Raw genomic sequence first — 11630 nt, 5'->3', positions numbered from 1 at the left:
ATAGAGGTCTCTTTAAATCGATTTCTGTACTCCTCCCCGACGAGGGGAGTAGCGCTAAATTCGACATGGCCATGTCGAATCAGGGTAGGTGTGGATGGAATTCGACACTAATAGCTCCGGGAGCTATCCCAGAGTGCACCACTCTGTTGACGCTCTGGACAGCAGTCCGAGCGTCAACAGAGTGGTGAACTGTGGGATAGCTCCCGGAGCTATTCGCGTCGAATTCCATCCACACCTACCCTAATTCGACATGGCCATGTCAAATTTAGCGCTACTCCCCTCATCGGGGAGGAGTACAGAAATCGAATTTAAGAGACCTCTCTGTCGAACTAAATAGCTTCGTTGTGTGGATGGGTGCAGGGTTAATTCGATTTAACGCTGCTAAATTCGACATAACCTCCTAGTGTAGACCAGGCCTTAGAGGTTTTTAAGGTCAGGCTTGACAAAGCCCTGGCTGGGATGATTTAGTTGGGGATTGGTCCTGCTTTGAGCAGGGGGTTGGACTAGATGACCTCCTGAGGTCCCTTCCAACCCTGATATTCTATGATTCTATGATTATATCTATACACATTAATTGCTTAAATAATATAGGGACATGTACAAGTATTCAGATTTTCATCTAATTCTTGTGATTTTTTTTTTGTTTTTGGTCAAGCTTTATTTGGATGGAAATCAGAATTCAATTACATTTGAAAATTCAGCATTTAAAATTTTTAAATAAAAATACCTTAAATATGCTGGATACATTAGGGGAAAAAAGGTTATCAAAACATGCTTTGTGTTTAAAACTGATTACTTAAAGTCATGTATCCTGGCCATGACCAGGGATCCTAGCTGCTATGATAATATAAATTAATAAAAAGGTACACCTCTATCCTGATATAACGCGACCCGATAGAACACGAATTCAGCTATAAGGTGGTAAAGCAGCGCTCCGCGGGGGGGAGGGGGGGCTGCGCACTCCGGCGGATCAAAGCAAGTTCGATATAACGCGGTTTCACTTATAACACGGTAAGATTTTTTGGCTCCTGAGGACAGTGTTATATCGGGGTAGAGGTGTAATAATTACCTGTAGTTAGTGAATTGAACTGATTGTTTTTAGTCACCAAGGGTGGGATCAGCAAAATTACGAAAATGCCTAAATCCCAGTTTCAGCTCCACTGCAATCCACAAAACTTCTAACGTACCCGATAGGCACCTAAACTTACTTGGCACCTAAGTTTATGAGAGTAAAAGTTCTCTCGGTGTCTGTTTTAGCATTTGAGGACATGCACTGCTGCCTTGTGTGAGTCGTCTGACGTCCCAGGTGGTGACCTAACCACTGGACTAAACGTTATAAGGTGGCATCTCTTTCTCTGCCTTTTGTGGTCAATAGCCTCCCTGTGGTTTAGGTTCCTATCGCTGAGAGAGGGGCTGGGTTTAGGCCACACCCCACTGGTCAGTATCTCCCTTTGGTTGGCTTAGGTGGCTCCCCATTCATTGTATAGGAGTCTATGTGCCTAAATCAGCTTTGTGGATCACAATGGTGTTTCTTGGATTTTCTCACCACCTAAAAGCTAGGAGCTGTGATGCAATGCTTGAGTCCTTTGTGACTCCCACTCCATGTTGGTTAGGACTTTTGAGCAGTGGCTCTCAACCTATGTACCATTGTGGGCAGGGCCGGCTTTAGGAAGTGCGGGGCCCGATTCAAACAGTTTCGACGGGGCCCCGACAGGGATGACTAAAAAAACAAACACGTAAAAAAAACCACATGGGGTTTGTACTCACCGGGCGGCGCTCCTAGTCTTTGGCAGTGGGTCCTTCACACGCTCTGGGTCTTCGGCGGCACTGAAGGACCTGCCGCCAAAGTGCCGCCAAAGACCCGGAGCGCCGCCAGGTGAGTAAAAATTAAAAAGGTGCCTCTAGCCAGGGAAGGGATTCTCTGCCACTTGCCCCCCACTCTGGGCGGCCCTGCCACTGGGAGCGGGGCCCTCTTAGGCGTGGGGCCCGATTCGGGGGAATTGGTGGAATTGGCCTAAAGCAGGCCCTGATTGTGGGCCACATCCAATAGTACCTGTATGGCCCTGAGGTGTCACATGGGCTGCAGCCGTGTGCTGATTGGGCTGCAGGTTGAGAACCACGGCTATCAAGCTCACCTTCTCACACCTAGTTTTCATCCATAGATTGGACGAGCAAAACAAGCTTTGCTGCTTTTTCAACTCCCAATCGGCTTCTTAACTTTGAATAAACTGAAATGAAGAGAATAGTCCCTGCACCTGCGCAAGAGGCTACTGCTGTCCAAAGCTGATTTAACAACCTCTGTCACCGGTGCTTAGTCAGTGACTGGCACCACTTCAGTGGCTTGACTTTCTTCAAGACGTCATCAGCAAACATGTTCTGCTGGAATATTATTCCTTTTCATTTAACGTAAATGATTTTAATGGATTATAGTACATTTAGGCCTTAACATACATTATCATTATTTCAAGTTTAACTTTCCATTGGTTTCTTTTAAAAAAGTATTTATTTAAATAAAAAATCAAAACTGAAACCACTGATTTTTATCCAACCGGGGGGTGGGAGAGACTGTGTCCCTTAGAGTCCTTCCAAGGTGCTGTGTCTGTGCCCCTCCCAAAGCTGCATCTCAAATTCACCCCCCCCCCCAACTTCCCAGAGTTGCCAGTGCAGGGGGAGGCACTACACACAGCTCTGCATTGTGTGCCAGGGTACACCAGACATAAACAGTGTGTGCACATCCCAGCCTGCACCCCACACCCAGCGTCCGTGTGTCCCTCTCCTGCCCAACTCCCAATTGAGGAGTGAGAGGAAATGGGGAATCTTCAATGAGGGGCCTGATGACACAGGAGGGGGTTGGTTACTGCACTATTCAAACTCTGGGCTTTTGTTCTGATGAATGGGGGATGGGACACCACAGACAAACCCACCGACCCCTATACTGTCCTGACTCTGTCATTTCACATTCTAGGGCAGCTGGGAGAGGAGCCAAAGCCAGGGACACTGCAGCTGACTGGAACCGACTCTGCCGTGGCTGCGTAGAGCCATTTCTTGCAACTGGCTCCAAGTTGATCAGAGTCCAGCACCCACGGCTGCCTCACTGCAAGGAGAGATGCAGGAGGGAGCGGAAGCAGATCGCTCTGGACAGCCTCTTAACTCAGTAGACGGGACGAGTGGAGGAGAAGCAGGTAACTGGAGCTTCCCTGCCTAGGAACAGGCTGGAGAGAGGAGATGCCTTTCAGGGGTGGGTGTAGCTCCTCCTCCTTCTCCTCCCCCCCATCCCTTCCCCGTGCAGCAGAGGCTGTATTGCTCCAGTGGACTCAGCTCGTGCTGCACATGCTCTCTCGTGTGGCAGTTGCACATATGGCTTTTAGTACTGCACGTGTTTAGTACCCCTCTGGGCCTTTAACAAGGCCTGCAGCCGGGGGGGGGCGGGGTTGTAGGTTGGAGCTCCCCAGCTCCTCTAGCCTTCCCCCAGCCCTGCTCCACGCTAGATACCCTGTGAGCTCCTAAGCAGCTAGGCCATTCCCTCTCTAGAGGCAGCAAGAGACTCACTGCTCTTGCCCCACTGCCCTCTTATAAGGGCCAGCTGAGCCCTGATCGGGGCGTGGTCACAGCTGAGCCTGCTTCCCCAATCAGCCTTGGAGGTGCTTGCCCCAGCCACCGCCCTCCCCTGGTCTGTTTTAAGCCCTTTAGGCTAGAGTGGGTGACCACCCCACTACATGCCCTCTGATGTCTCTCCGGGTGCTAAGGAAGAGGATTTGCAAAGACTGAACTTCAGCAGGGGTTCCCTGGATTTACTCGCCCTGGGATGGAGATGCTCTTCCAAAGTTCCTGCCAACCTTTGGTTGTTAATTATGACAACTCTGGATATTCATGTTAACCATATAAATGCTCAATCCCTTTAACTTTCCTAAATTCTTTTTATCAATTTCCTGTGGCAGTGAGTTCCACAGTCTACTTATGCATTGGCTGGAAAAAACAGTTCTTTTCCCACCTTTTTAATCTCATTGAATATCCCCTTGCTTTTGTGTTATGAGACAAGGAGAACAATGGGAAGGGGATAACTACCCCTTTAAGGGATAGGCAAGAGGCTACATCTGGCACAGGTGTAATCAAGGCAACCCTGCCCTATCATAGGCCTGGGCTATTTGAAGAAGGAGCTGAAGGAGAGAGGGGAGTAGAAGCCAGGCAGGCTGCAGCAGGTGATGGTTTCTCGCAGGCTCTAGAAGACCAATCTAATCCACCTGAGACTTGGTTTTATGTATGTTAACTTGGGATCCCTGACCCAGGGTCCTGAGGTGAGCACCGTATGAACTGTTTGCTGAAATTGCTCCTGTCCTGAAGCCTTATTAAAAAGGGATGTGCAGTTTTGTTAATGAGTGTTGGCTTCTCCTTGCCTTGGGCTGTTAAAGCAAATGTACTGCTGCCAATCAAGGGAAATTAAGGAGGGTTGCACCCACAGTGCCACACCAGGCCACAAGGGGGCGTGCAGGGACTGCCCACACCTTTATCACCAAAAGCTCCCAGTCTGCCTTCTGTCCCATCTGTTATTGCATAGACTGTTTATCCTGTCCCCTCTCATTCACCTCCTCTCCATGGTGAACAATCCCAGGCTTGTCAATCTCTTGTCGTGTATTTTCCAGGCCCTTGATCATCCTCCACCCTCCTCTGAATCCCTTTGAATTCTGCAGAGTCCTTTCTGGGGATTAATTGAGCTAATTAACCACACAGTGGTGATTTGAGGAGTGATGTTCTCCTTCACAGTCTGGATGGGAGTTCGAGTTAATATTTGTGTCCAGAGCTGGGACAGAACCATTTAAGATGTCAAAATAAATACCTGGTGTGTGTCGGATCAGAGCCTGATGGCAAATAATTCTGGCCTGAGTCACCGCAGCAGCATTAACAGGTCTTTGTCTTCCGGGTCATCCAGCTAGTTCCAGCTCCAGGAAACCTGCAATATGGGATCATCCAACTGTCCTCAGAGCCATAATCGTGGTTATGACGATCATCATCATTGCTTTAGCAGCAGCTTTGGGAGGTAAGTTCCCAACCCCTGATGATTCAGTCTCTGAATGTGGAGCTTTCTTCCTTCACGGCTAACAGCTCCACGTCCTTTCTCCCCTGGCCTGTCTGCTTTAGCAGTCAGGTCAGACAGGAGTCTCTCTAGGCGCTTTTACGGCCCCTCTACCCCACATCACTGTCATACATGAGAGCACAGTGGATTTCTCCTCACAACCGCTGTGAGGCAGGGATGTGTCCTTGTCCTTGTTTTGGGGAGGGGAGCCAAGGCACTGTGGCCTCGTTCCACAAAGGGCACCCAAGGGCTGAAGTCGCCGTTTCAGGCACCCTGTGATCTGCCAACCCCCTGCCTGGCTGCCACTGAACCCTGGGGGTGCCCGAGCTCACCTGGGGACAACACCTTTGCTGTAGAAGTTCCCTCAGCGCTTCATGTTCTGCCTTTGGGCGTGTGCTGCTGCTTGGTTCTCGGCACCCAGAGGCCTGTCGTACCCGTGGGGTGGGGTCTGGCAGGCACGCTTTAACCCTGCCCCAGTGGTAGGGCCCTCCCCTGGGATGTGAGACCCCAGTTCCAGTCCCCTCTGTCTGAGGGGAGACAGGATCTGAACAGGGGTCTCCCACCTCTCAGGGGAGTGCCCAGCTACTGAGCTGTGGGATAGTCTGATGGGGGTGGTCCCTCAATATTTCCTGCTGAAGTTGTTCCACTTTGAATAATTAACTATTAATTGGGCCCGAGAGTTACAATCCCTCTGATCTAGTGAGTAGGACACCCACCTGAGAGGTGGGACCCCCTGTTCTCCAATCCCTGCTCACCAGGGAGAGGGGGACTGAAGCAGGGTCTCACATCGGGGTTAAAGCCGTGCCAGTGGGTTAAAGGTTATCAGGGAGGTTGTCTTCTCTCCCCACCTTCCCCCCCCCCAGCCATTTTCAGTGGATTTAGGCGCCGGCTGCTGCACTCGCTGTCTCAAGACGTGACATAGGCACCTGACTCCAGGGCGGGGGGTCCCCGCTGCAGGTTGTTAGCAGGGTTGGGCCCCTCCCTGCAGCCAGGGCTGAGGTGCTGAGCTCTGAGAGGGGCGGGGCTTAGGGCACAGGCCTGGCCACTGTCTCCTATTGGCTGGCCTGGGCAGCCCGTCTAGCTCGCTGGCCGTTGTGGATCCCGTTCTTGGGCCCCCTCTCCCTCCCCATTCACTGCGTGGGGCACCCGGCGCCCAGCTCAGGCCTGTGGGTCCCGTTGTTGTTCCAGGGGTTTCCTAGGTGAGTAAAAGTTCGGCGTTGTGATGCTGAACCTCAAACGCCTCCGTCCCTGTGTGGATCCGGCCTCAGGGACTTGCCCTGGGTCAGGCAGGGAGTCTGCCAGAGCTTGGAATTGAATCCAGATCTCCAGAGTCCCAGTCGTCCAGGGCAGTGAACACAAGACAGTCGCTTTGTTCCCGATTCCAGCCCCCTCTGCTGCTCCCTTTACACTCGGAGACTCTCTCTTCACACCCGTTTGGATGGATGGACTGACACGGATCCAGTGTCCGATCTTCACTGAGCAGCGTAACTTGTCTGCAGCTCAGTGGTCTGAGGTTACTGGCCTGGCCTCATCTTCCTGCCGCCCCTCCTCCGGTTGTCCCTACAGCAGGGCTGTCAGGGGCTACAGCATCGCTGGGACGAGCTTTAGTCAGCTGTGGGGAGGTGCTGTGGGGAGAAGCTCTCATCCCTGCACTGGTGTTGCTGAGAATTTAACCCCCGGGGTCAGGAATCTCCAAAGGGAAGGCTCCCCAGGGACGTTAAACTAGGCCAGTTGGTGCGCACAGGATGTGCGATTACAGGATATTTCCATTCAGTGTGAGCCTCACTCTAATGTGCAGCAAGGTGTGGGGCTGTGGGGTTATCAGGGGGGCTCTGGAGGATTTAGCAGCTGAGCAAGGGGTCTGGGTGCTGCTTGCTGGGGTTATTAGAAGAGGCTCTCACTGCTCCCACATTCCCCTCAGTGTAGTCACACGCTGCAGGTTGCGTTCCAGGGGATCCGACGCTTTGATACGTGAGATGGGTGAGGAGGGAAACGCGCTCAGAGAGGCTGTTGGATCTGAGGGTCCCTCATCCTCAAGGTGTCTTGGTCTGGGGCCCAGCAGGTCTGGCAGCCTCTCTGCTGCTGCCTGCTGGTGTTTTGGGGGCTCTGAACTTCTAAAATTGTGCCTCTGCCTATTGTACCTGCTCCCATGAGATCAGTCACAGAAGTGACCCGCTCTATATTCACCCTGCGCTGCCTCCTGGACTGTGCTGCCCGGCTCTGTAGATGCGGCTGTGGAAGGTGTGAGCACATGACGCTGCAGTTAGCCCTGTAAGAGAATCCGTGTGCTGGGCAGCAGGAGCGTGGGACCTGCTGGGGGTGGGGGAGGGAGAATACCAGTGCAGGAACTGTGGCCCCTCCCCCACTCCTTTTCCCCCAGGGCCGGTGGAGTGTCTGGGGCTCCCCACAGCAGCCCGGGTTCCCTGGGCAGCTCTTACCACAGCCCGGCTCTGGCTTCTGGCCTGGCCAGGTGGTGGGGGAGAGGAGCAGGGGGTGGGGCCCCATAGTGGGGGGAGGGGAGCTAAGGTCCACCTCAGCCCCCCACCAGGAAGAGGCTGGTGCCGCTAGCAGGGGCTGTGCGTCATGGCGGGGGAGCTGATCCCCTTCTCGGCTCCCCGGGCGTGAAGCACAGCCCCTGCCACCGCCACCACCATGCCTGCCTGAGGCTCTACGCTAGGGTTACCATATTTCCACAATCAAAAAAGAGGACACTGGGGGGGAGGGAAGCCCCCTGACTGCCCCCCTCAGAACCCCAACCCCCCTGCTTCTTGTCCCCTGACTGCCCCCTGCTGAGAACCCCCCCACCCTAACTGCCCCCCTAGGACCCTATCTGTCCCCTGACTGCCCCGACCCTTATCCACTCGCATGGGTAGCAGGGTTGTAGAAATTTTGGTGATGCCCAGAACCCCCCACACACACCTGCCTAAGGCTCTGGGAGCGGGGTTGGGTGTGGGGAGGAGGTCTGGGGTGCAGGTCCTGGGCTGGGATTGGGGTGCAGGGTGCAGATTCTGGGATAGAGTTTGGGTGGTGGGTGCAGGCTCCAGGCTGGGGCAGGGGGTGGGTGTGCAGGAGGGGGTGAGGGGTGCAGGGTCTGGGATGGAATTTGGGGGTGGGAGGCAGTGCAAGGGGAGGGGGTGCAGGCTTTGGGAGGGAGTTTGAGGGCAGGAGGGGGGTGTGGGGATAGGACGGGATGCAGGGGTGAGGGCTGTGGGTCTGAGGATGAGGGGTTCTCAGGGATGGAGCAGAGGATTAGGGTGTGGGGGGATGAGGGCTGGGGCTGGGGGGTTTGGGGTGTTGGAGAGGCTCAGGGCTAGGGTGGAAGGGCAGGGTAAGGGCAGCCTGTCTTCCCACTAGTAGATGGGGGACACTAGGACCCGGGGGCAGCAGACAGCAGTTGCTGCTGGCTCTGGCAGTACAAGCAGACAAGGGAGAGGCAGGCAGGGAGGGTGGGCCCACGGGGGCGGGACGCGCGGAGGGGGGGTGGCAGGTGGAGGCTGGGGACCCATCCAACACTCCCCCGGTCCCTGTCTGCCCCCCCCCCCGGACTCCCCTTACCATTCTGGCTCCACGTGTTTGCAAAACACGCTGCCCGGTGGGTCGGTTTGTGTGTTACACAGGGCTGCAGACAGAGGGAGGGGGGAGCAGGGGAGGGCTCTAGCTGCTGGAGGCCAATGGGAGTGGGTCAATCGGCCCAGCCGCCCAATCAGCAGCCACACTCTGCATGGGAGGGAGGGAGGCGAGGGAGAAAAAAAACCCGGACATTTTAACCTTGTTACCAATTCCTCCCGGACGGCTATTTAGAGGCGCAAAAGCCGGATGTGTCTGGGGAAATATGGACGGATGGTAACCCTACTCTACGCCCAGGTTAACAAGTGGACAGGCCTGGCCCTCCCACGTTAAAACATGGTGGGGGCATGGCCCCCCCCTTACCACCCCAGTTCCAGCGCCCCTGCCAGACGCACTCCTCCCTTGCTCTCACCTTTCCCATTCCCTTCACTGCACACTTTGTACATCCCCAACCCGATGGGGGCTGTGACCTGGTTGGCCTCTGGCACTACCGCAGTGTGTGTTACAATAAATTCCAACTACACTGCTTGTCGGATTGGTGGCCATGTCCTCTGAAGCAGCTGTTGCTGGCCACTCTCAGACTGGCCCATCTCTCCCATCAGTCTAATCCCATCGGGCAGTTCTTGTTTCTGGCCCTGCTTGTTCTCCACAGAGATGAAAGACGGGCCGATCTCTCACCTTGTGTTTTGTTTTTTCCAGTTGAAAAATCTAGGCCGTCTCCTCCTTGCCCCCCTGCTGCCTCCTGGTGCCCGGACGGCTGGATCTGGATCCAAGGGAAATGTTACTATTTTTCTAAGGCCGAAGGGAACTGGACCTACAGCCAGAGCTTCTGCTCTTTGCACTCTGCCTCCCTGGCCGGGATTGAGAGTCTGCAGGAGCTGGTGAGAAGCCCGGATAGATGCTTTGTGCCAAGCCCAGCGATCGCTGGCACCACAGACAGGGCTGGAGTCAGGCTGGGCTCAGCCCCTGTAGGGCAGAGAGGAGCCCGGGTGCCTCCCAGGCTGGGCGGCCAGAGTCAGTGCGGTTCTGGCAGCTGAATCCTGGCTGGACCTGGGGCTCCAGCCACCTTGACCCTGCATCTGCCAGAGCCCAGGTGGAGACTCCCCCTGTGCAGGGCTGGGCCGGCTCAGTCAGCTCCAGGCCAATGGGCTGCCTGGGGCTGGAGGGGGTGAGAACCTGTCCCCTCCCCCTCCCCCCCCCCAGCTCAGCCCAGCCCCAGGGTTTCCTCCTGGGTGGGGCGGGGAGAATCCAGCTGGAGGTGGGGCTGCTTTAGGTCTCTTCCCATCAACTTACCTGCCCTGGTGGCGGGTCTGTCTGTCCTCCCCCTGCAGCCCCGTCTTCCTCCTGGCCCTGCTGTGCTCTGAGAAGGGGCTGCTGGGCAGACAGTGACCTTGCAGCTCAATTCCTGTTTCACCCAGTAGGTGCCACAGCCCCAAAAAGAGGAGGGGGGAGGGTGAAGGGTTAATACTTATCTGATCCCTTCACCCAATAACAATGGAAGAGGCCTCTAGAAATCCCCCACGGCCCAAGGTGGGGAGCAGCAGAGTCCGGGTCTAACACAGCTGATGGCGTTTATTCCATTTGTAAGGGTTCCCTGCTGCCATACGAAGGCAAACCGGACCACTGGATCGGCCTCTGGAAGGACACAGGCCAGGTCTGGAAATGGGCCAACGGGACCGAGTTTGACCATCGGTGAGTCTCTTTTTCTCTGCATTGTTCAGAAGGGATGGAAATGCCCCACTGGCTGCTTTAACGTCCCCTCCTGCCGGGAGCAGGGCCTGGGGCTGGTGCAGGGAGGGGGATCCAGAGGGGCTGAGTGCACAGCTCCCATCCCTGACTTGGGGTGTCTCCCCCGGTCTGTGCCTGGCACACACTGACTCTAGATCCAATTGCCTCTGGGTTACAGGTTTGAAATACAAGGCGGAGCCGACTGTGCGCACCTGGATGAAGAACTCGCAGTCACCACGTCAAGGTGCCACACACCAAGACAATGGATCTGCAGTAAACCTGGGAAGGGAGAGGAGCGAACAGTGGGAGGGGATTCGTGAACTCAAGGGAATCGGAGATCAGCTGTGACTGTTGTTCCACAAACTTATACAGGATTGTTTTAGGGGTTAAGACAAAGATGCCACATTTATTATAACAACAATTTGATTTACGACCGATAATTAATATTTCAATTTTTACACACACACATTATACCTAATATTTATATACATACACACACCCACACACACACACATTTATTAGATGTTTTGCAGCTGCTGCATAGTTACCAGTCCTGCTTGAGTTTGCAGCTTGGGTTTGCAGCTTGTGGCGGCTAACTGGCCAGGAAAGCCAGGCACAAGGACGAGCTGGGTCTTTGTTGGGCGCGCACCGATGCCCTTCCATGTTGGCAGCAGAATGTTACCCTCCTCCAAAGTTTTCCATCTCACCCATCCTTTTTGTAGGCTTTAGTTTGAATCCAGAGTCTATAGGTCTTGCTGTGTTACACTGCCTTTAGGTTTGGTGATTGATTACCTGTTAATTGCAGACATGACTTTCAGCCTGGGACTGGGCTTTGATTTTCCTTCTATTGTACCTTTCCTTTTTAGGGTGGATTCTTCTTACTTTGTTAGGGCTCTTGTCTGCATCTTCAGCCGTTGGTGTTTGAACTCTATTTAATCAGGACAGGCTGGGGCTGGAGGTTGATTCCATCATCCATACATACCTCATTCACACATCTAAACTAAACTAATAAGATTACAGCAGGGTTTGCAAAAATGAAGGTTGCAGCAAGCCGTTAAAAAATGGAGTAAGCGTTTTAAAATGGGGTTTGAATTACAATATGGCAAACAGTGAACAGAAGTTACAATATAGACAAGTATAATGGATGGCAAACAGTGAACAGAAGTTACACCGTAGGCAAGTGTAATAAATGGTGAACAGAAGTTCCAATACTGAAACAGTGCAAGTCTCAGTGATTTAAGCAGGAATTGGATTGATAGTGAAA

At 53.8% G+C, this 11630-nt stretch overlaps 1 protein-coding gene across 1 annotated transcript; it reads left to right on the top strand.

The window, feature by feature from the left end:
* Positions 1-2156: 2156 nt before the first annotated feature.
* LOC117870476 (C-type lectin domain family 2 member D-like) lies at positions 2157-10848 on the top strand. Its single transcript, XM_034757660.1, has 6 exons — positions 2157-2406; positions 2966-3182; positions 4928-5035; positions 9338-9519; positions 10227-10330; positions 10545-10848. The coding sequence occupies exons 2-6, from the start codon at positions 3107-3109 to the stop codon at positions 10684-10686; spliced, it is 612 nt and encodes a 203-aa protein (XP_034613551.1). The 5' UTR covers positions 2157-2406; positions 2966-3106; the 3' UTR covers positions 10687-10848.
* The last annotated feature ends 782 nt before the right edge of the window (positions 10849-11630 follow it).

This window comes from Trachemys scripta, unplaced genomic scaffold, assembly GCF_013100865.1.
Source record: "Trachemys scripta elegans isolate TJP31775 unplaced genomic scaffold, CAS_Tse_1.0 scaffold_28, whole genome shotgun sequence".
Classification (NCBI taxonomy): Eukaryota; Metazoa; Chordata; order Testudines; family Emydidae; genus Trachemys; species Trachemys scripta.
The sequence above is the reverse complement of the archived record's forward strand: the minus strand, read 5'-3'. Positions and strand labels throughout refer to the sequence as shown.

Bases quoted from the DNA above. Each gene is read 5' to 3' on its own strand.
- LOC117870476 (XM_034757660.1), top strand. From the start codon at position 3,107: ATGCAGGAGGGAGCGGAAGCAGATCGCTCTGGACAGCCTCTTAACTCA. The intron at 3,183-4,927 runs GTAACTGGAGCT...CGGGTCATCCAG, and splicing joins GACGAGTGGAGGAGAAGCAG to CTAGTTCCAGCTCCAGGAAA. The intron at 9,520-10,226 runs GTGAGAAGCCCG...TCCATTTGTAAG, and splicing joins TTGAGAGTCTGCAGGAGCTG to GGTTCCCTGCTGCCATACGA.